The sequence below is a fragment of the Telopea speciosissima genome, chromosome 1, assembly GCF_018873765.1.
Source record: "Telopea speciosissima isolate NSW1024214 ecotype Mountain lineage chromosome 1, Tspe_v1, whole genome shotgun sequence".
In the NCBI taxonomy this organism is placed as follows: domain Eukaryota; kingdom Viridiplantae; phylum Streptophyta; class Magnoliopsida; order Proteales; family Proteaceae; genus Telopea; species Telopea speciosissima.
In genome coordinates this window covers 15,065,927-15,088,227 of record NC_057916.1, presented here as the reverse complement: position 1 = coordinate 15,088,227, position 22,301 = coordinate 15,065,927, and the positions used below count along the sequence as shown (strand labels likewise).

General features: G+C 44.9%; 1 protein-coding gene across 9 annotated transcripts in view; it reads left to right on the top strand.

Moving 5' to 3' along the window:
- The window catches only part of LOC122645947 (WASH complex subunit 5-like), a 157,072-nt gene that overhangs the window by 94,858 nt on the left and 39,913 nt on the right, over window positions 1-22,301 (top strand). For all 9 annotated transcript variants that reach the window (XR_006330545.1, XR_006330546.1, XR_006330544.1 and 6 more), the window contains exons 19-20: window positions 1,496-1,568; window positions 1,720-1,779. Coding sequence is in view for 6 of the 9 variants with exons in the window: in XM_043839412.1 (XP_043695347.1) it covers window positions 1,496-1,568; window positions 1,720-1,779 (133 nt within the window). In the remaining 3 variants the exon portion in view is untranslated. The remainder of the gene's footprint in view (window positions 1-1,495; window positions 1,569-1,719; window positions 1,780-22,301) is intronic.

Genomic DNA, 22,301 nt, shown 5'->3' with positions numbered 1-22,301 from the left:
CACACCAAATTAAGTTTGACCGGTACATAACTCCTTCGATATAAATCAGATTTAAGCAATTTTGGACTTGTTGATTTATATTTAAGCAATCTTGGACTTGTTGGAAAGCTTTAACAAAGCTTTTCAACAAGTCCAAGATTGCTAAACTCTAATTTATATTGAAAGAGTTATGTACCGGTCAAAACAAATGAATATTTTAACGCTCTGAATGAAAATAGTTTTTTGGACATCAAAACAAATGAATATTTTAACGCACTTTTGGTTTTTAGCAATGTTTTACCATAATAAGATTTATGGAATTTTTAGATTTGAGAAAAACCCCAGCATTATAAAGTTGAAAATTGCACCTACAGCCGAAAATCCAGTTTTTGTTCTTGAACTGGGGGGTTGACTTTTTTTCCTTTAGGAGTTTGATTTTTTAACTATTTTTATTGGATTCAAATAAGGGGTATTTGCTTATTTATGAATAATATCTTAAGTAAATGAAATACAAAAACATTTACTTAAATGATATTAGGCATAAATAAGTGTCTGTCTTGGTTCTTGGCATAGATAGGTGTCTGTATACCACGAATTTCCAGCAAAATCTCGAGATCTGGCACTCATATAAAGAACCTAGATGGGCATTTTCCTATGTCAAACCGAAATCTCGGCGAGATATTGACATTTTGAGACTCGTAGGCAGTCTCGTCTCGGGATTTTGAAAAACCGAGAAACTCGGCTAGATCTCTCGAGTTCTCGAACTATGCTCACTACCATTTGGCTCAGGTGTAGGAGATCTCTGGCCTTTGATAGAGAATGGCTCTGGCTTGACATGACATTCTTTGGTAGCACCATCTGTGACACTGTTGGTAAGCTTGTATTTGGTTCTGCAATTTATCACATTTGGATGGAGCGGAATCTTAGTAGATGGACCTCCAACTCTAGATCTTATGATTTGATCGGAAAGCCATCTCTTTCGATGTGTCCTCCAAGCTCAGCTTTATCCCTCATAGATCCATTTTTGATTTCCCAAGGAACAGGCATATTGTTGTATCCTGGGGTCTTGATATTTCTCTCTTGCAGCCTCCTACCTCTTCTTAGGTAGCTTGAGACTTGTTTCCTTGGCCCCCCCCCCCCCTTTTTTTTCTGCCCACCTCCTCCTGGGGTTTGGTAATAGATTTATTTATTCACCAAAAAAAAAAAAAAATGTGTTATGACACTTAAAGTTAGCTATTTAGCTGATTGTTCTATTTCTTAAATATTTTCCCTAGATTTGAATTGGTTAATAGAATATAGTACTTTTCTGGAGTTAAATTTGATCTATTGACATTGCTTTATAATGTTAAACATTCCATTTTGTGTCCTTTAATTGCTTGTGGCAATATGTAGTCTACAGGATTCCTTAAGTGATCAGATTTCTGTCAAAAACTTGGCAGTTGTCTTTTTAGTATTCAACTCAATGTAATCATACTTTGCAAATTTGCACAATTTGATTTTGGTTTAATGTTCTTAGGGCATTTACTACACCGAATTCTTAAGCTGACAAATCCCTCCCAGTCAATGTATATAGAACCTATGAGTGGTTGGTAAGTATCAATTTTTTTCATATCAAAATATTTGTTGGTGGAACCTACCTTCAACTTGTTTATTTAAGTCATCACCTTGTTTAAAGGTTGTTATTTTGTTCAAAAAAACTTGGCAAATTGGCATGTATTTACCAAGCAAATATGCTTTCAGGTTTGATGCAGCAGGACATGAATTATTAGGGCTCCGATTCTTTGATCTACTAGAATCATGGTACACTTGTTTTCCATTCAAGATCCCCTCCCCCCAAAAAAAAAAAAAAGTCTTCCTGCTTTTGTTGGGAGTTTATGTAATGAGGATATTTTGGGTACTTCGTTATTATCTTGTTAGTTAGCTTGTATTAAGCTTTTATGTTTTTACCTTTTACCTCCCTAGGGAGTTGTATGCAATTTCCATCATCTTATGTTAGTGAATCAATATAGGCGAGAGACATTACAACTCTCTGCACAAGTTTGCACTCTATCTTACTCTTCTCTCCTTCTCTTTCTCCTCTCGTCATCTTCCTCCTTGTTCCTACTTCTTCTCTCTCACTTCCAACTTGGCATTAGAGCCACAAAGGTTTGAGAGTCAACTAGGAGATCCCTCTCATTCTTTGTACCTTACAGAAAAAAGTATTCAGATTACAGCGCTGAAATAAACCATGAAAAACTCTAGCTAAATTGCCAAGTAGAGGATGACCCAAACGCCGATGCCACTGATGTGATTCAGATAAGGCAAGCTGAGGAGAATCCGTGTGACGAGCCTGAGTGGTGATAGCAGAGGAAGAAAGAAGACTATCGGCAACCCAGACTGTCTTTACCTGAACATGGAGAATATTGAAAAAAATGACTTGAAGTCCCAGTCATATGGTTAGTAGCATCTGAGTCGATAATCCAAGGAACAGACACAACTGAGGCACAGTGAACACCAAAAGAAATACCTGAATGAGCGAAATGGGAATCTGATGGGATTGGAACAATGGCAACATAGGTAGCAGACGATGAAGAGGATGAAGAAGGCTCTAACTTGGTCATCAGACAGTGGAGAATCAGCAACTCATCCTGAGGTAAAGAGGTACTTGTGGGTGCAGCATCAGATGTCTCAGTGTGGTGAGCATGAGCCCGGTTGGATCAACCACGACCATGACCACATCCACGGGAAATGGTTGGACGACCATGAAGTTTCCAGCAATGTTCCTACGCTCCTTACCTCAATAATCACATTTAACTGGTTCCCTGTTAGTAGTGGTATGATCACCTGAGCGTGTACCTGAGCGTGTAAAACCTCCTCGAGAGTCAAGACTGAGAACCAGACCCTGGGAGATGGGCTGCAGCATCGCGGTATGTCGACTGTCAGAAGACTGGACCATGGAATAAGATTTCTCCAGAGACGGAAAGGGATCATGGCTTAGTACATGTGCACGGATCTGATTATACTCAACATTGAGACCAGCCAAGAAATCATACACCCAGAGCTTGTCTTCTTGCTTCTTGAAGTTGGTGGCATCTGTGGAACAAGTTGCCTGAACGTCCTCATAAAAATCCAACTCCTGTCATAGTCCACGTAACTCAGAATAATATTGGTATAATCTGATTAATTAATTAATTTATAATTTATTCTAATTAAATTTAGGGATAATCTGTTTGTAACCAACCTGGTTACGAGCAATACATACCAATAAAGCTCAACCTTTCAAAAACTCCTCCGGACCTAACCCTGAAGTTCTCTTCCCTCGGTGATGGTCTGAACCTTTCCTCTATGTCCGACCACCCTGGGATGGTGCCGCCACCACCCAGGGCCTCCCTTCTCCCTACCCCTGAACCTAGACCTTGGTCCTCTCTCTTCTCATCCCAAAACCCCCCATCCCGTGATGGCTTTCCCCTGCACTTTGTCCCTCCCACCTTCATCAGTGGCTCCAAGGCGGCCCATTACGAAGCTGATCTCCTCCTCCATGAGGCTAAGAAATGGGATAACTGCTTAGTGGGGCACTTTATGGGAACCCGACCCCCCTTCCCCCTTGTGAAAGCTTCTCTTTCGAAGCAATGGAAAACAGAGGGATGATTTGAAACATTCCTGCTCGACAATGGTTTCTTTATCTTTTTTTTTTGGTGAATAAATAATTTAATTCATTACCAAAGAAAAGAAAGGGGGGGGGGAGAGAGAGAGCGTACAAGGGCACAAAGCCACAAACAAATTACAAGGCCCACCTGGGGGGAGGCAAAGCCTGTAAAATCCAAAGCCCACATGGCCATAAAACCAAAGAAGAAAGCCCAAGAAATAAAAAAGCCCACAAGAGCTCAGAAGCCCAACAAAAGGAGAAGGGCACCCAAGTCATTTCCAAGTAGGGAACCACAAATCCTAAACCAACTATCTCATCACAACTTGGACCAGCCACCAAGACGAAAATGGAGCATCACCGGCAAACTAACAGCCGTGGTAGAGGGGCTCAGGCCTTACGGAGGACAATGGCTAAGCAGGGAGCAGGCCAAGCGAAGGTGATAGCCATGTCGAAGAGGCACCAACCATGCAGAGGGCAACAACGAAGCGGCTGCCGGCCGAGCATAGCTTGTAGAAGGCAGACTATGCAGCTGGCAGGAACACGGCATTAGCCGAGTGAGCCAGGCGGATCAAACAGAAAACTAGCCGAGAAGGCTTGCGGCCAAGCAACTGCAATCCAAGTAGGCTGACAACTAAGCGACAGCAAAGGGCACCGGTGATGCAAGACGTTTGGCGTGAGAGAAGGCGAGCGGGGCTGGAGGCGAAGAGATGAGCCAGCAGGCCAAGCGAAGAAGGCAGCCAAAGAGGGAGGCGACCCAGCAAAGAGAGCGGTTCTCAGAGACAAAAGCCAACTGTTGTAATATGGATCCAAGGGTAAATCTGTCCATGGGGGTATTCTTGTATGTGGGTTTTAGTCCCACATTGCTTAGTTATATTTTTGTAATATGATTTCAATATTATAAATAAAGGCTGGGCTGTGATCACATTGATCAAGCCAGTATTCACGGAATTCCACATGGTATTAGAGCCAAAAATATTCCAGGGATATGGGAAGTAAAATTTTTTCATTTTTTTCTCTCTTTTTTTTCTTTTCCGCCATTCTGCCCTAAAACCACCTACCGCCAGCCACCGCCAACCCTCCATCGCCTCCGCCAGCCACCGCCGACCACCGCCGGCCCTCTCCCTTTCTCCCACCACCTCCACAGGTCCCTCCCTCCTTTTCCGCCACCTCTACACACCTCGGGAGGGCCTCCACCTTGTTCGATTTTTTTTTCCATCCCTTGGTGGTGAGTTGACTCCCACCAGGGGTTCGTTTTTTCCCCTTTACATGTTCTGATTTTTTTTTTTTTCCAGGGGATTTATCTCTGCCTATTTTTCTCCAGCCACCTTGCCTGACGAGTCTGAGATCACGGCTGCTTCGACTGGTTCTGACGATTCCAACCAGCGGGACTTTGTTCCCTTTCTGGTGAATCCCATAAAGTTGAATGGCAGCAATTATTTTCTGTGGTCTCGTTCCTGTTTATTTGCTATTGGTTCCCATGGGTTCTCTGGTTATATCACGGGCACTAAGGTCAGGCCTACAGAGGCTGGGTCGGCTTAGGATCGACGGATGAATTTCAATTTTTTGGTGATGTCTTATTTGGTTAATTCCATGGACCAGACCATTGCTGGTCGTTATCTGCTCCTTGACATTGCTGCGAAAATTTGGAAGACGGCTCATGACACATACTCTCAGGTTGGGAATGCAGCCCAATGCTATGAACTCCGTTAGAAGCTCCATACTACCAAGCAGCTGGAGTTGTCTCTGTCCCAATATTATAATACCATGTGTACACTATGGTAGGAATTCAAATTTTTGGGCATATTTAAGGCTACCACAGATGTTGACGCGATGGCCTTCAGGAAGTGGGAGGATGGTCTACGGCTGTTTTTTGGCCGGCCTCAACATTGAATTTGATAATTTCAGGTCCAATATTTTAAATTGGGATCCTCTTCCCTCTTTGGAGCAGGCCTATGCCATACTTTCGGCTGAGGACACGAGGCGCACTGCCATGGTTCATCCTGTCACTCAGGAACGGTCAGCCCTTGTTTCTGGTTCTCAATCTTCCCGTGGAAATTCCTCTCGTCCTCCTCCTACTGATCGGCCATCTAGTGATCGCCCGCTTATTAAATGCGATCATTGTGGGAAGGACTAGCACACTAAGGACCGATGTTGGAAGCTTCATGGTCGTCCTGAAGATACTCGTGGGCGTGGAAGGGGGGGTTCCAATCGGCCTAGTTCCTCTCGTGCTAATCAGGTTGCCACTGAAGATCCATCTGAACAATCTCGTTCTTCTGTAATGGCTGAGTTGCACAATTTGCGGGATATGATGAATCACTTGGACACATCTTCTTTGGCATCTGTATCTCCTTCCATGGCGGCTTCAGCGTTGTCTCTACCTGCTCCTTCCAATGCACCTTCTTCCACAGGTATTTATTTTGGTGGGAATTGCACCTCGGTCATGCCTGACTCTTGGGTTATTGACTCAGGAGCAACCGACCATATGACAGGTTCTTCCTCTGTTTTTACCACAAATACTCCTCTTTCAGGCCAGTCAAAGGTTCGGGTTGCGGATGGGTCTCTTTCTTCTATTTCTAGGAAGGGATCCGTTCAGTGCTCCTCCTCTCTCACTCTTTCCTCTGTTTTACATGTTCCTAAGTTTACTACTAACTTGCTGTCCATTAGTAATCTGACTAAGGATTTGAACTGCAAAGTAATATTTTTTCCTACTCATTGTTTATTTCAGGATTTGGAAACGGATAGTACGATTGCATGTGGTAAGGTGGTTGGTGGTCTGTACGTGCTTGAAAATTCCTGGACAGCATTGACATCACAGCTGGCATCTTCTAGTTTTGATTCTGCATTGCTTGAGTTAAATAATTGGCATCGACGTTTGGGCCATCCCCTGATTGGGGTTTTATATACTTTATTTCCTAGTCTGGTAAAACAATGTAATAAACACAATTTTTCTTGTGATGATTGCACTTTGGCAAAGCAAACTCAGAGTATTTTTCCTATTTCAAACAACAGAAGTTTGACTCCTTTTGGTTTAATTCATTCTGATGTTTAGGGCCCTGCCCGTTGTGTTTCTACCTCTGGGTTTAGATGGTTTGTCACATTTATCGATTGTTTTAGCCGGACGACTTGGGTATATTTGACATAGTTGTCACGGCGATCCAAGTCGGTAGAGGGGTGTCACGCCGATATATCGACATGTCGCCCGCCATGGCGTTGCCATGGCGAGCATGTCGACCATGTTTTATTTTTTATTTTCTCTATTTTTAATGTGTTAATAGATGTATACTCAAGCCATGTTTTATTTTTTCTCTATTTTTTCTCAAGTTTTAAGAAGAAAATTCAGAAATCGAAGAAGAAATCGAAGAGGGAAAGAAGAAATCGAAAGAAATCGAAGAGGGAAAGAAGACAGGAAGAAGAAATCGAAGAGGGAAAGAGAGACAGGAAGAAGAAATCAAAGAGGGTCGCCATGGCGTAGGTCGCCATGCAGCCCTCTCCAGCGCCAGGACGCCATGGCGTCACCATGGCGACGCCATGACAACTATGATATTTGATGCGTAGCATAAGTGATGTGTTCAATTGTTTTATGTTATTCCACAAAATGGTCCAGACCCAGTTCGATGCCAAGGTGAAGATTCTTCGCTTAGATAATGGCAAGGAATATATGGATGGTGCTTTCCGTTCCTATTTGGACGGCCATGGGATCATACACCAGACTTCTTGTATTGACACTCCCGCTCAAAATGGAGTGGCTGAACGCAAGAATAGACATCTACTGGAGGTAGCTCATTCCCTTATGTTCACCATGTCTGTCCCTCCTCGTTTCTGGGGTGATGCCGTGCTTACAGCTACTTACCTAATCAATCAACTTCCATCTCGTGTCTTGGGTAGCCGCTGTCCCTTGGAGATGTTGGTTGGCAAATCCACCTTTGTGGTACCCCCTAAAGTGTTTGGCTGTGTTGTGTTTGCACGAAATCACCACGTCCATGGTAAGCTTGATCCCAGAGGATTACGGTGTATTTTTCTTGGTTACTCACCGACTCAGAAGGGTTATAAATGCTACCATCCTCCTACCAGAAAGGTGTTGGTTACTATGGATGTTGTCTTTCGGGAGTCGGAAGCTTACTTTCCATTGCCGGTTCCTCTGCAAAGGGAGACTCAAAGTAATGAAGGGGTCCCGCTGATTGCTCCTTTAGATGTTGAGATACCAACCATTGAAGATGTTTCTATTGAACTAGTGGATGGAGTTACAAGTCTAGAACAAGAAGTGGGAAAGATTGAGCAACAGGTGCAGGGGGAGAGACTTGTGAAATAGAAATACACTCAGGGAACTGATTTTCCTACAGATGGTCCTCGGTACAAAGAGAAAGAACCACCATTGCTGCACCACCTAAGCAATCAGCATCTGTTCCTACTCCAAATCTTGCTCCTAGTCACACTTCAGGTAAACCCCCTCTTGATCCTAGTCTTGATTTACCCATTGCTGTTCACAAACAAAAAAGAAGTTGCACTCAGCATCCTATCTCAAACTTTGTGTCCTACAACTCTCTAACTCCTGCCTTTCATGCTTTCATATCCTCTTTGTCCTCTGTCTCTATACCTAATACTCGGCAGGAAGCAATAGCCGAACCAAAATGGAAGGAGGCAATGAATGAAGAAATGCTTGCCCTTGCGAAAAATCAGACCTGGGATTTGGTAAGTTCTCCACATGGGAAGAGGCCTGTCGGTTGTAAATGGGTCTTTGTTGTGAAGTACAAGGCTGATGGTTCTGTGGAAAGATACAAGGCGATATTAGTCGCCAAAGGGTTCACTCAAACCCAAGGAATCGATTATCAAGAGACTTTTGCTCCTGTAGCGAAGATGAATAGTATACGGGTCATCATTTCTTGTGCTGTAAATCAAGGATGGGAACTTCAACAACTCGTGAAGAATGCCTTCCTACATGAAGACTTGGAAGAAGATGTCTACATGGAGGTACCCCCGGGTTTTACCTCCTTAGAGACTCAAGGGAAAGTGTGCAAGTTAAAGAAGGCCCTGTATGGTCTAAAGCAATCCCTAAGGGCTTGGTTTGGCCAATTCCACAAGGCTATGATCGCATATGGGTATAAGCAAAGTAATGCAGACCACACATTGTTTGTTAAGAGAGTGGGACAGCAAGTTACCTTTTTGATTGTCTATGTTGATGACATAGTAATTACAGGCAGTGATGCACATGAGATTCAGAAGTTGAAAGCTTATTTGGGTACGGAGTTTGAAGTCTAAGGATTTGGGCAAATTGAGGTACTTCCTAGGGATTGAGGTTGCCTATTCAGCTAAGGGCATATCTCTTTCTCAAAGGAAATATACCTTGGATTTATTGAAAGAAACAGGGATGCTTGGGTGTAAACCAGCAGATACCCCTCTGGAGCCCAATACACATTTGAAGAGTAAGGAAGGTGAGCCAGTGGACAATGGAAGCTATCAGAGGTTAGTGGGTCGATTGATATACCTCTCACATACCCGGCCAGACATCACCTTTGCTGTAAGCCTTGTCAGCCAATACATGCATGATCCTCATTCTTCTCACTTGGAAGCAGCATACAGAATTCTCCGTTACCTTAAGTCAGCTACAGGGAAAGGAGTATTGTTCTCTCCACATGGCCATTTCCAGATAGAGGCGTACACTGATGCAGATTGGGCTGGCAGTCCTGATGATAGGAAGTCCACATTTGGATATTGCACATTTGTTGGAGGTAATCTAACTACTTTGGAGAAGCAAAAAACAAGCTGTTGTGGCTCGATCTAGTGCTGAAGCTGAATTCTGAGCTATGGCACAGGGTATTTGTGAGCTCCTTTGGCTCAAGGGGCTTCTTCAAGACTTGGGGATGAGTGCTGATCTTCCTATACGACTCTACTGTGACAGCAAGTCAGCAATCAACATTGCTCACAACCCAGTCTAACATGATCGAACCAAACATGTTGAGATTGACCGGCATTTCATCAAAGAGAAGCTGGAACAAGGAATTATTTGTATTCCATTTATTCAGTCTAGTGAACAGTTGGCTGATATCCTTACCAAAGGAATCAATACAAAATTGTTCTTTCCTACTGTTAGCAAGTTGGGCATGTTTGATATGTATGCACCAACTTGAGGGGGAGTGTTGTAATATGGATCCAAGGGTAAATCTGTCTATGGGGGTATTCTTGTATGTGTGTTTTAGTCCCACATTGCTTAGTTATATTTTTGTCATATGATTTCAATATTATAAATAAAGGCTGGGCTGTGATCACATTGATCAAGCCAGTATTCACGGAATTCCACACCAACAAAGCATTGCGACCAGACAAGAGAGACCCCAACGAGCCTGGAAACAGGCCTAACAAGAGGGCGACTTGCAAGGCAGCAAACCAGGCAAGACAGATGTCCACGAAAACGACAAACCAAGAGGGCCATCGGCAAGCATGATTGCAGACAAGCAAGGATGATGACCATAAGTACTACGGTGGTCCACAGGAGGAGACCAAGCTCCAAATCCCGAAGAAAGAGAAGAGGGGAAAGAAGAGGAGGAAGAATGGAATGGAGGGAAATAGAAGGAGAAGGGGAAAGGAGGAGCCCAACCTCACAGCCAGACTCCAAACCAGAAGAAGAAGTGGAAGGACGAAGAAAGGTAGGGCGAGAGGTGGGGAGAAAGAGAGAAGGAGAAGGGAGGAAGAATGAGGAGGAGCAGCCTGGCCGTGAGGGTTTTTCTCTCCACCTATGGCCGTGAGGATGGAAGCTGGCATGGTTGCTCCTCAGCAGCGTCACAGGGTTTTTCTCTCCACCTATGAACTACGAATTAACTAGAGGATTTCTTGAAATTTGACTGGTTTCTTTATCTTCAAGTTTGCTGAAGACGAAGATAGAGGTAGAGTTATGGTTAGAGGTTCCAGGAACGTTGGAAGAAAACCACTCTTTCTCTGACAATGGAACCAATATCTTCAGCTGCATCATCTTAATCTCAGTTTTCTTCCACTTCAGATCTCTCTCCCTGAGCTCCCTTTACATTTCTGGTGTAAGGAAGGTCTTAGTGTGGTTGGCTCGGTCCTTGGAATTCCTTTCTTTTCAGATGGCAGAACAAAACTCCAAGATTGCCTTGCCTTTGCTAAAATCTGTGTGGAAGTTCCGATGGATTCACCCCTGCCAGCTTCCATCCTCGTAGTTGATGACGAAGGCTTCTCCTTCAACCAGGTTGTTCACTATGATTGGACCCCCCCCCACAATGCTTATCTTGCAAAATCTTTGGTCATTTGATAGGAAAATGCCCTAATGCTGGGAACGAAGCCACCGATGAAGCTTCTCCTGCTCTGCCTTCTTCTACAGAAGGTCCTAACCCTACCTTGGAGCTAAGAAGCCCCCCAATCGAAGACATTGCCTCTCTCCCAACAGCTTCTAAGCAGTGCAGCCCTCACCGCGGCCGGAGAAGAAGCCGCCACCGAAAATCTTGCCGAAAGGATCTCTCGGCGTCGGTCTCCCCCAGGCATCCTTTTCCCTCTGAGCAACTGGTCCCCCCTACTATCGCAGATCCAAACCGCTTCTCTCTCCTCTAGGTCGAGTCCCTATGCAATGATACAGCTTCCCCCCCCCTCCGATGTGTAGAACCCTTGTCTTCTTCCTCAGCCAGTCCCCTCTGTCTCTGCTTCTGTCGAGCCTGCTGTTCCTCTGCAGTTTGCCCCTAAGTCGAGCCTGCTGCTCCCCTCTCACCTCGGTATCACTCACTTTCTAAAAACGTCGTCTGAAGGATTCCTTGCCACTTCGCCTTCTCTCTCCCTGATTCCCCCTTCCATCATTGTGGTCCCACCCTTATCGAGTCCCTCTGTAGCCCAGCCCAACTATAGTCCCTCCTTGGCTGGCCCATCTAGTTCTTGTGGCCCAGTTCCCTCTCCTCTATCCTCTTCCTCTCTGGCCCAGCCCACCCCTTGTGCCTCTTTGTTTGGCCCATCTAGTTTAAATGGGCCTGTTCTTTCTTCTTTATCAACCCTTAATTCTTCCTGGATTCCCCTCCAGGCCACCTCCCCTTCTCTTCATGTTTTTCATCGTCGTAACCCCAATTCCTGTCCTTTCCCTAAGAAGCGCCCCTACCTTTCCTACTCCATGGCCGCCCCGGGGTTGAATTCGCCTTTCCATTTAGATATTAGGAAAAATGTTCTAAGTGGTGAGCCTATTGACCCGGTTTTTTTTTTGGGGTGAATAAAGAATTATATTACCAAAGAGAAAGAAGCTACAGAGGCCCCAGAGAAGGGGGGGGGAAACAAAAGACTAGCTAACACATCCTCAAACATAGGAGGAGGTCGGCTGGGGGGAAGAAAGGGGCAGATCCCAGGAGACAACAATATGTATGTTCCTTGGGGAATCAATACAACGGGAAGTTACATTTGTGAGTTTTCCTTTGATGTCGAAGGAGATGGATTCCCAAATCTGGCCAACAGTCCTGGAGTTGGAAGTCCATTTCCTAATGTTACTCTCCATCCAAATTTGGTTGATGGTAGCACAAAAAGCAAGTTTACCAACTATGTCACATAACGTGGAGCTCGAGAAGGTCATATCAATCCACAACCATTCCCTAGAGAAGGGAAGGATTCTACGACTGCGAGGCCAGCATTCGCCAAGGATTCCCTTCCAAATATCCGAGGAAAGCGGGCAATCAAAAAATAGATGGTTTGTGTCTTCCATTGCGTTCCAGCAAAGACTACACAAAGGGGAGACTGGGATCTGATGGTGGCGGAGGAAGGACTGCATTGGGAGGCAGTTGTTGAAGACATGCCAAACAGTGAAGCTGTGCCGAGGGATGTGGCCCTTGAACCAGACAAGCTTTCTCCAGGGAGCTAGATCACTTCTAATCCGGACAAGGTTCCAAGCATCTTTTGATTTAAATATCTCCAAGGGTGAAGGAGTCCAGGAAACACAGTCGCACCTCCCAGTCCTTCTAGGAATGGAGGGCAAAACATTCCAGCCTTCCAGAAGACCCAGGTGGATGGTGGAGGGAGGACACCAGTCCCCATTGGATAAGATGTCAGCAACCTTGAATTGCCTGCTTAGGCCAGAATTGTATATAGCTCTATTGCTGACCGAGTGAATGAGGATACCCTTTGGGTGCCAGTGATCCAGCCAAAGGGCAGTTGAGGAACGATCTCCAATCTTGGACTGAATTGCTTTAAGAGTCGTCGACCTGAGAGAAAGGATTTTGCACTAAACCCAAGAAGCATCTGAAGAGGAAGAGACTGTCCAAATAGAATCAGACCGCAGAACTCCAGAGTAGAGCCAGTCAATCCATATGCTATTCTCTTTAGAGGCTATCTTCCAAATAAGCTTGATAATCCCTGCAGAATTCACATCTTTTATACGGCGGAGGCCCAAGCCCCCCTCTTCCTTTGGGAGGCAAACAGAAGCCCAGCTGGTGGGGTGGAGGAATCTAATAGTTTCTGCCCCTTTCCAAAGGAAGGAGGCCATAAGAGACTCTAGAGCTTTGATGGTTGAGGATGGAAGACCATAAATACCCATCCAATAAATGTAAGTAGATTGGAGCACAGACTTGATGAGAACCAGACGGCCTGCATAGGAAAGTAACTTGCCCTTTTCTTGATGAGGTCCAGCATAGGCGAGCAGTGATGGGCTGTGAGCCTGGCTGGATTCAAAGGAAGCCCCAAATATTTGACCGGAAACTGACCAAGAGAGAAACCCGATATGCCCAGCAAAGCAGCCTTGTCAATATCAGACACCCCAGCTAGAAAAAGGAGAGACTTTGTGGGGTTTATCTTCAAACCAGAGAGCTCCTCAAAATGCTGCAAACAATACATGATGTGCTCAAAGGAATCAATGGAGGCCTTGGAGAAAATCATGAGATCATCCGCAAAAGCCAAATGAGTTAGCTTTAGGGCTTTGCATTTGGGAATAGGGACAATGAGCTGGTGGTCCATGCAAGATTGGATGCTTCTGGAAAGAACCTCTATGGCTAGAGTAAAGAAGTAAGGGGATAAAGAGCAGCCCTGACGAATGCCCACTGAAGAAGAGAAGTACCCTGCTGGACTGCCGTTGACAAGAACTGAAAATTTTGCCTTAGAAATACATTGGTGGATCCAATGAGAGAACACAGGGGGAAATCCCAGCTTGGAAAGTAGACTTGTGAATGTCCATCTTTATTAGAGCAGCTGGAGGGTGGGATTTCCTGTCAAATCCTCTAACAACTTCATTGCAAAGAACGATATTATCAGCTATGCTTCTCCCCGGTATGAAAGCTGATTGGTTTGCACTCACCAGAAGGTCCACAACAGATTTAAGCCTGAAAGCAAGGATCTTTGCTATGAATTTGTAGAGCAGGTTACAAAGAGCTATAGGCCTGAAATCTGTCATTGAAGAGGCACCTTCCTTCTTAGGAAGGAGGCAGAGAAAAGTGTGGTTCACTCCTTTAACCTGACTGGGGTTGAGAAAAAAGCTTTTGATAGCTTTAATAAGGTCCACCTTTACAATATCCCAAGCTGCCAAGAAGAACCCTAAGCTGAAACCATCGGGCCCCGGAGCTCTGTTGGTTTTAAGAGAACGAATGGCTGCCTCAATTTCCTCTTCAGCAGGAATGGCCTGCAAGGAGGAGAAGTATTCACTTGGGATGAATTTGTTGAGGAGGTGATCTGGAAAAGGCTCAGCCATTCGGGGAGAGTCATTGAAGATGCTTGAGAAGTAATTTGCAGCTAGGTCTTTGATCTCCTTTACACTGTGAACTTGGGTTCCATCAGAATTTGTAAGCTGCTGGATGGAGCTGAAGTTAGTTCTGGACTTCATAGATCGGTTGAAGTAAGCAGTGTTTGAATCCCCCAAATCCAACCACTTTATTCTAGCTTTCTGTCTGGCAAAGCTTTCTTCTTGAGAGAGGAGAGTTGAGAACTCAGATGCTCTCTTTTTCTTGTTCCACCAAAGAAGTGTTTAAATGGTCAGATTGGAGCCTACTTTGAATGGCTGAAAGCTTGTCCCTGCACTCAGACACACGTTGGGAGATGTTTCCAAAGTGAAGAGAGTTCCAATCCTTGAGGGCACAGTTGACATTCTTTAGTTTTCTAGCAATGGCAATAAGGGGAGAGGAGAAAGCTTGGGCTGGCTTCTCCCAAGCTTCCTTAACAGTAGGAAGGAAGGAGGGGTGAGAGGACCACATATCAAAATATTTAAAAGGCTTTGGACCAAAAGGAATGTAAGGCTGGATGAATAATGAGATACGACAGTGATCAGAAATACCCGGATTATCAAAAGTGGCATGGGATGAAGGGAAGGTAGAGAGCCAAGCTTCATTCACAAGAATTCGGTCAAGCTTGCAAGCTATACCCAGATCTTTTGTTGTTCCAGGTATACTTTGGACCAGACCATCTCAAGTCACAAGAGCCAATATCCTCAATACAGGAGTTGAAAACATCCACTGATTCCATATCCAGAGAGTCACCCCCTTGCTTCTCATGGTCATAACGAACCACATTAAAGTCACCTCCCAATCCCCACGGGAGAGAGCCAATCTGACCAGAGATAGTTCTAAGATCATTCCAAAGAGAGAGCCTATCAGAAGAGGAATTTGAAGCATAAATGACAGAGAACAGACTACTGGAAAGACCCAAGGGGTCAGAAATGGAGAGGTGAAGAAATTGGGAAGAGGAAGAGATGGTGGAGATGGTGATTTTTGAGGGGTCCCAAATAACCCAAATGCGACCATTGGAGTGCTGACAGTAATTGGACAAGAGGGACCAACCAGGAGCAATGGAATTAGAAAATTTTAAGGCATTTGCTTCCTTGATATGAGTCTCAAGAAGGCAGCAGAAATTTGGACGATGGAGCTTAATGAAGGCACGAACAGCAGATTGTTTTGAAAGGGAGTTGAGACCCCTGGTGTTCCAAAACCCAGCTTGATTCATTGAGAAGTGGGGGGAGGGTGCAGCACAAACCCAAGAGGGTGGGGGATGGTAGTTCTAGCTTGGGAGGAGCTCCTATGGGTTCTCTGGAATGAGTGTTTGCCATAACGGTTGGTTGACCTTTTGCCATAACGAGATTCAGGGGATAAAGGGGGGGTGGGCTTGCAGGTAGATGGGTGTGGGTTGTTGGATAGTCCAACAGAGGGGAGAGAGCCAGCGGTTTGGGTTTGGGATTGGGTGGAAATGGTTGGACCAGAAATGGTTTGGGATTGAGTGGAAGAGGGGTGAGTCACCAATAAAGGAGAAGACAAAGTGGAGGGGCCCACCTGGGGAGGCAGAACAAAAAAAGGGTTTACGTTGGAGTTGGTAGAAACAGAGTTCGAGAAACCTGGAGGAGGACCCCTTAGCAACAAGGCCGACAAAGAGGAAGGGGAAGGATCTCGCAGACTCGTAGCAGCAGTGCTTCTTTCCGCAATTAGCTTTCGAAGGTCAACCGAAGGAGAGGCAGTGCGATGGCGACGTGACGGTGGCTCTATTGAGGAAGCATTCTCGATCGGCAACACCGAGGAATCAGGGAGCAGGTCTTCAGTGTCAGAAGACAGGATCGCAAAGCGATTTTGATCAGGGTGCAAAGCAGGGTCACGGTAGTGACCAGCGGTCCTTCGCACTGGTGACTTGGTTGCTGGAGAAGTCTGTTGCCGATGCTTATTCCGGCGATTTCTGACCCTAGCTCTTCCTCGAGCTTGAAGGATTTGCGCCGGAGGAGGAGGTAGCTGCTGGGTTTCTTCCATGGACAGAGCTTCGATTCTAATAACAGGAGGGATCGAGTTGTCCTTTGGGGAGTCCTTAGGATCACAGAGGCTTGAGTCGTGACCAAACACTTTGTAGTGGGTGCAGTGTGGTGGTTTCCATTCGTAGTGCACATCTTGATCAAAGGAGAAGCTGTTCCCATCATTGACTTTGATGAAGGAGGGGAGCGCAGCCTCAGCAGAAACCTCTACACAGATTCTGGCAAAAGCTAGGCGATCCTTTCGCATGGTTCGAGCATCAGAGTAAAGTGGAGTGCCTATGACAGAGCCCACAGTGCTAAGGCCATCCGTGCACCAGAAATGAAGTGGAAGTCCAGGGAGGGAGATCCAAAGAGGGATGGAAGAGAAGTCTACCATGTTCAGCTGTAGGTGACGATTCCAGTGACGCAGGAAAATCTGCTTCTTCCCCACTTGCCAAAGCCCTCCTTCAAGGGCTCGAGTCTTGTCCTGAGCATCAGAGAATTTAAAAATGAAAAACCCATTATCGAGAAGGGTGGTTTGAAGGTTTCCCTAAGGTCGCCACTGCTTAGACAGGGATAATTTCACGATATGGAAAGGAGGCCTAGCACCCACGAAGTAGCCTACCAGGCAGTTCTCCCGGAGCAGGGCTTCTTCGTCAAGTAGACCAGGGGGACAGAAGGCATATTTTGAGCTTCCATCCAAAGCAGGAGCAATGAAATGAAGGGAGAGTCCATCGCGAGTGGGAGGAGGGCCAGTCTCAAAGAGAGCTTTCCAATTTGAAGGATTTGCAGAAGTAGGAGAGGTTACAGGAGGGGGTATATGGGAGTTGGGGGAGGAAGGAGGCTATGAAGTGGGTATAGGAGAGATGGGGGAGGAAAGAGGCTGTGAAGGGGTAGAGGTTGGAGGGATGGACATTTGAGAACCAGTTGAGAGTGCCGGAGAATAAGGAGTTACCGGAATGCCGGAGAAGAAGGAGCTACCGGAATGCCGGAGAAGAAGGGGGCAGTGCTCAGAGCCATTCAAAATCGCAAATTTTCATCGTACTTTGTTCACTTCCCGTCTTCATTTCTTACTAAAACTCAAAGGAGATTTTAATGGATATTGACCCGGGTTAGTTGGCCTTAGTCAAGCCAGGCTTAGTTCTTTGGATTGCCTGGCATATTTCTCTTTTTGAGAGCTTTTTGGGTTGGGCTTTGGCCCATTGTCTTGTCCCTGCTTTTTGTTAGGGCTTAGTGTCGGCTATTGCTTGTATCCTTCCCCCCCCCCTTTATCTGCCTTTGGTTATTGAATTATTTATTCATCCAAAAAAAAAAAAAAAACAACCCGGTTACAACAGATTATCGTAACTGAACTTATTTGCCCACTTCATTCTATTTACCACTTTTTTAAGGGGGTGTCTTTTTTGTAACTTCCTCGCTCGCTCTCTCTCTCCTTACTCCTATTTTATCTCATATGTTGCATGCAACTCTCTGGTTTTCCTTTTTTCCCCCTATTTTCTCTCCTCTTTCCTCTTTTTCTCCCTTTATTTTCTTTTTATTTTTATACTAACTGTCCATCCCCAATTCCTTTCCTATTTAAACTCTATTGAATATAGCTGTATACGCTTTAGAGGGAGTCCCACTTAGGATAGGAATTGCTGAAACCTTGTTTAAAGGGGCTGCCTGATGCTGAAAAATAAGGTCCCATATATTTTAAATTCAATTAATTTTAGTAACCCAATCAGTCCTGGATTTTTTTAAGAAGCCAAGTAGTAGTAGATCTCTACATTTACTCATGCCCTTGCCAACTCATCATGCTGGCCAAGTAACCATCTCATCCTAATTTACTGAAACATTGCCTCACCAATGTTAGTTGAATCATCATCTATCGAGCTGGCTGAGTCATCATCAAAGACCTGCTGAGTTCCTTCAAATACTGCTAGCCATATTCATTTAAAATTGCTGAGATACTATTTCCATAGAGACTGTCTGAACCAAACCAATACCCCAACCATTCAACTGAACTTCAAATCGAATTGAACCTTGGTTGAACCATTCAAACCAATTAAACATGAACCGTAATAGACTTGGTCTGCCTAACTTGAACCATTCAACCTCTTTTGTATGTACCATACACATACATATACTTCAAATCATAAATTGATCATTTGCACTCTAGAATGTATACCACTGAACCATTTGGGGTATTACAATCTTATTTGCTTCATTTTTGGCAGATTTATACCTTTTTAGATCCTCTACCTCCTTAATCCTTTGCCATGTCTCAAAACTAGCTTTCTTAGTCTTAATGGCTGCTTGGACCTCATCATCCCACCACCAAGTCTCCCTAGGGGCATGACGTTTACCTTCCGACTCCCCTTGTACCTCCTTAGCAACTTTCTTAGTACAAGTCGTCATCTTGTTACACATCAAATTAGTGTCACCTTCAAGGTCCCACTTTCTTTGTTTAACGACTTTATTCGTAAATGAATTCAAGGAATCTCCTTTTAATCGCCACCACTTTAACTTGAGGCAAATAGGCTCCCCTATCTTACGATTCTACGTAATGAGGCACTTCCAGTCCATCAAGGTACTAAAACTCGGGTCTTGGTACCAACTCGACTCTTGGAAAAACTGAGACGAGTCGAGATCTCGCCGAGTTGGTGCATTTTTTTTTTTTCAACTCGAAGCCTCAACTTTGGGTCAACCCGAGATCCAAGATCTCGCCGAGATATGTCGAGTTTTGTCCAATTAGGTAAGGTATTTAAGTGGTAGTTGGGTTGAAATAATGGGTCGAAACCGAGATCCAACCGAGATCCGAGATCTCGCCGAGATCTCACCAAGATCTCACCGAGATATTGCACTTTTGAGACTCGTAGGCAGTCTTGTCTCGGCTTTTCCAAAAACCGAGAAACTTGGCGAGATCTCGGCGAGATCTCGAACTATACAGTCCATACAAAACAATGTCTTTAATCAATTGTAATGTTTTGAACAATAACATTTTTGGAGTACTAATTTCTACCATATAAAACAACATCCACATGGTTCATTGAAGATTAGACTACGAACAAAGCTTAGAAGGTCTTATGTAGCATGCTCGAGCCCGTACCTGTACCTCCTCCGGCAGCCTCTGCTGTTGGTAACCCCTCTACAACATCACCTGTTCCTCCTTTGGCAACTTCTGCTTCTCTGCCTCCTCCGCAATGCGGTTCTCTTTTCAGTCCTGCACCCAACCCCTCTAGAGAAGATTTTTCCCTTCGTTCATAGCCCCCTCTCTTGAGGGTGACTCTAGAGTTGCCCTTTGCCCTCCTGGTCTGCTCGACGATGAAGCAAAACTTTGGGGAAATTGTTAAGTTGGCCATTTTCTTGGCTCCTATCCTCCTTTCCTCATTGTAAAGCTCTCACTGTCCAAACAATGGAGACCTCTTGGAAACCTTGAAACCTTTCTTCTGGACAATGGCTTCTTTGTATTCTAATTCTTTGATGAAACCGACAAAAGTCGTGCCCTTGAAGGACCACCCTGGCAAGTTGGGAACTGACCTTTATCCCTCCGGCAATGGCAGCGTCATCTCCAACTGAATCGGGTAGATTTCTCTACCATCCCGCTGTGGATCTCCCTTCCTGGGTTACTACTTGTGGGTACTCCCCTCTTCTCAGATGTTAGAACTACGAGGAACAATTGGATGGCTTTTGCAAGTACCTCTGTTGAGGTATCTGCAGAATCTTCTCTCCCGTCTCTCATCAAAATAAAGGAAGGAGATAGCTAGTTTTTTTAGCAAGAAGTTCATTATGACTAGAAGCCTCCCCATTGTCTCAATTGTAAAACCTTTGGCCATGAATCTTCCTTCTGAGCTCCAAAGGTAGATTCGAATCCTTGTGAAGCTGCTACTGAAGTCATTGTTCCTCTATCGAACCTCAGCCAAGATGCTATTGAAGACGCCACCCCTGAGGATGATCCGCTGGACCAGTTGACCTCCCGAAATGGCCGGAATTCCTCTCATGAGAACCGTACGCCTTCCCGTGGAAGAACCAAAACTAGACATGCGGCGAATGGCCCTGGCTCCTCTATCTATCCTCCGCCTGCCTTTCCGGCGGCCTCTGCTTCCCTTGGTCCTAACTGTGGCCAGAGAAGAAGCAGACATCCTAGGTCCTATTGCAAGGAGATCCCGGCTTGTGGCTCTCCTCGAGGCCATCCTCCCTCTGGTCTGTTAGTCCCCTTATCGGCTACCGCTGGTCCAAAAGGATTCTCCATCTTTCAGTTTGCTGGTCTTTGTGACGATGTAGCTAACCCATCTTCCGATGAATCGACCCCTGATCCCCTTTCCCCCAGCCAGTCCACCAAGGTTTAAAGTATCGGTATCGGGTATCGTATCGGTCGGGTGATTTTAAGAGACGTATCATATCGTATTGTATCGTTTTGGAGATACATATCGAACAATACAGATATGCATAGAAATGGTCTAGATACACATGGAAATACACTTTTGGAACAAAAAACAATATAAATAAGCAATATATAATAAGTGTCATGCATAAAACCTAAAACAATGAATAATGTATAACCAAACAAATGCATTAAATTGAAATTCTTATAAAAGATGAGGTTTGTTACATGTTGTAATCGTCTATAGCCATGACGAGTATTGGATGATGCAAGGATGATGTTGTAGCACTCCTTGATTCGTTTTTTAGTTTAGAAGTGTGAAAAACCAAGATTAAATGCAAGATTTTAGACTCTTGGTTGAGAGTTTTCCTTCGTTTTTTCGTTAGATTAGGAGTTGTATGGAGTCTGTGAGTAAAAATGGTTTTTTTATGGAATGTATAGATGGTATCGGTATGTATCGGTATGTATCAGTGTGTATCGGTATGTATCGATATGTAGCGGTAATGTATCGGTATGTATCGAGCCGTATCGGCCGATACGTATCGATACGTATTAAACCATCCACAGAACCCTTTATTGGACATATCGATGGTATCGATGGTATCGTATTGTATCGGTCGATACATTATGATACAATTCGAGACAGTTCATTTTCTAAAAAAAAGGAGATGTATCGGTATGTATCGTATCGGTATCGATCGATACCGATACGTATCAGTCCTTATCGTATCATATCGGTCGATACTTTAAACCATGAGTCCACCTGTCGCCTTCCTCTTCTCCCCAACCAATCGACCTCTCGCCATCCCCTGCCAGCCTCCTCTGCTCCCCAGACTGTCCATGCCTCCTCCCCTTCCCCTCCCTCTATGCCTGCTCCTATGATTTCTCCCGGACCAGTCCCTTAGAGCTTGGAGATTACTCCCTTTCTCAAAGGGCTAACCAAATCTTTTTTGGGCCCTTGATCTTCCCTTTCCCCAACCTTACCCTCTCCTAACGCAAACCCTATGGGCCCTTCTATCTCCTTGCCCATTCCCTCTCTAGCCCGGCCCACCACCCATTTCTCTTTGGCTGATCCAGCTGGGCTTAATGGGCCAGCTCCTCCTTGCCATTTGCCCCCTTGCTCTAACCCCTCTGTTTCCCAATCTAATACCCCCCACCCTTTCGTGTCTTTCACTGTCGTAACCCCAACTCCCCTCCTTTTCCCAAGATCCGTCCCTACATTGCCTATTCCCTACCCTGCCCAGAAAAGGTTTTGCCTCTGACCTTGGTTATCAGAGATCATTCCCTCTGTCATGTGCCCACGGATCCGGGATAGAGTGACTTCGTTGAGGATGGCTTTGATTGTCTTTTGAAGGCCAGGAGTTTTTTCCCTTTTCTTTAGTGTGCAAATTTTGTTGGGACTCTTGCCCTCTTTTGTTTGTCCTTGCCTTTTTCTGCAGGGCCTTGTTTTGGCTCGTGCATGTATGTTCCCTCTTCCTCCTCCCTTTTTTCTTTCCTTTGGTTATTTTTATTCATCCAAGAAAAAACAATCTGTCGGACCTTGTTAAGAAGAAATTTATTTGGCTGGTATGATGTCCACTTTTGTAGGTAACCAAATGCTCCCGTCTCTTTTCAAAAAAGGTGTTCGCAATGGATAAATCATAAGCGAAGTCTAGAACTGAGATCCCCTC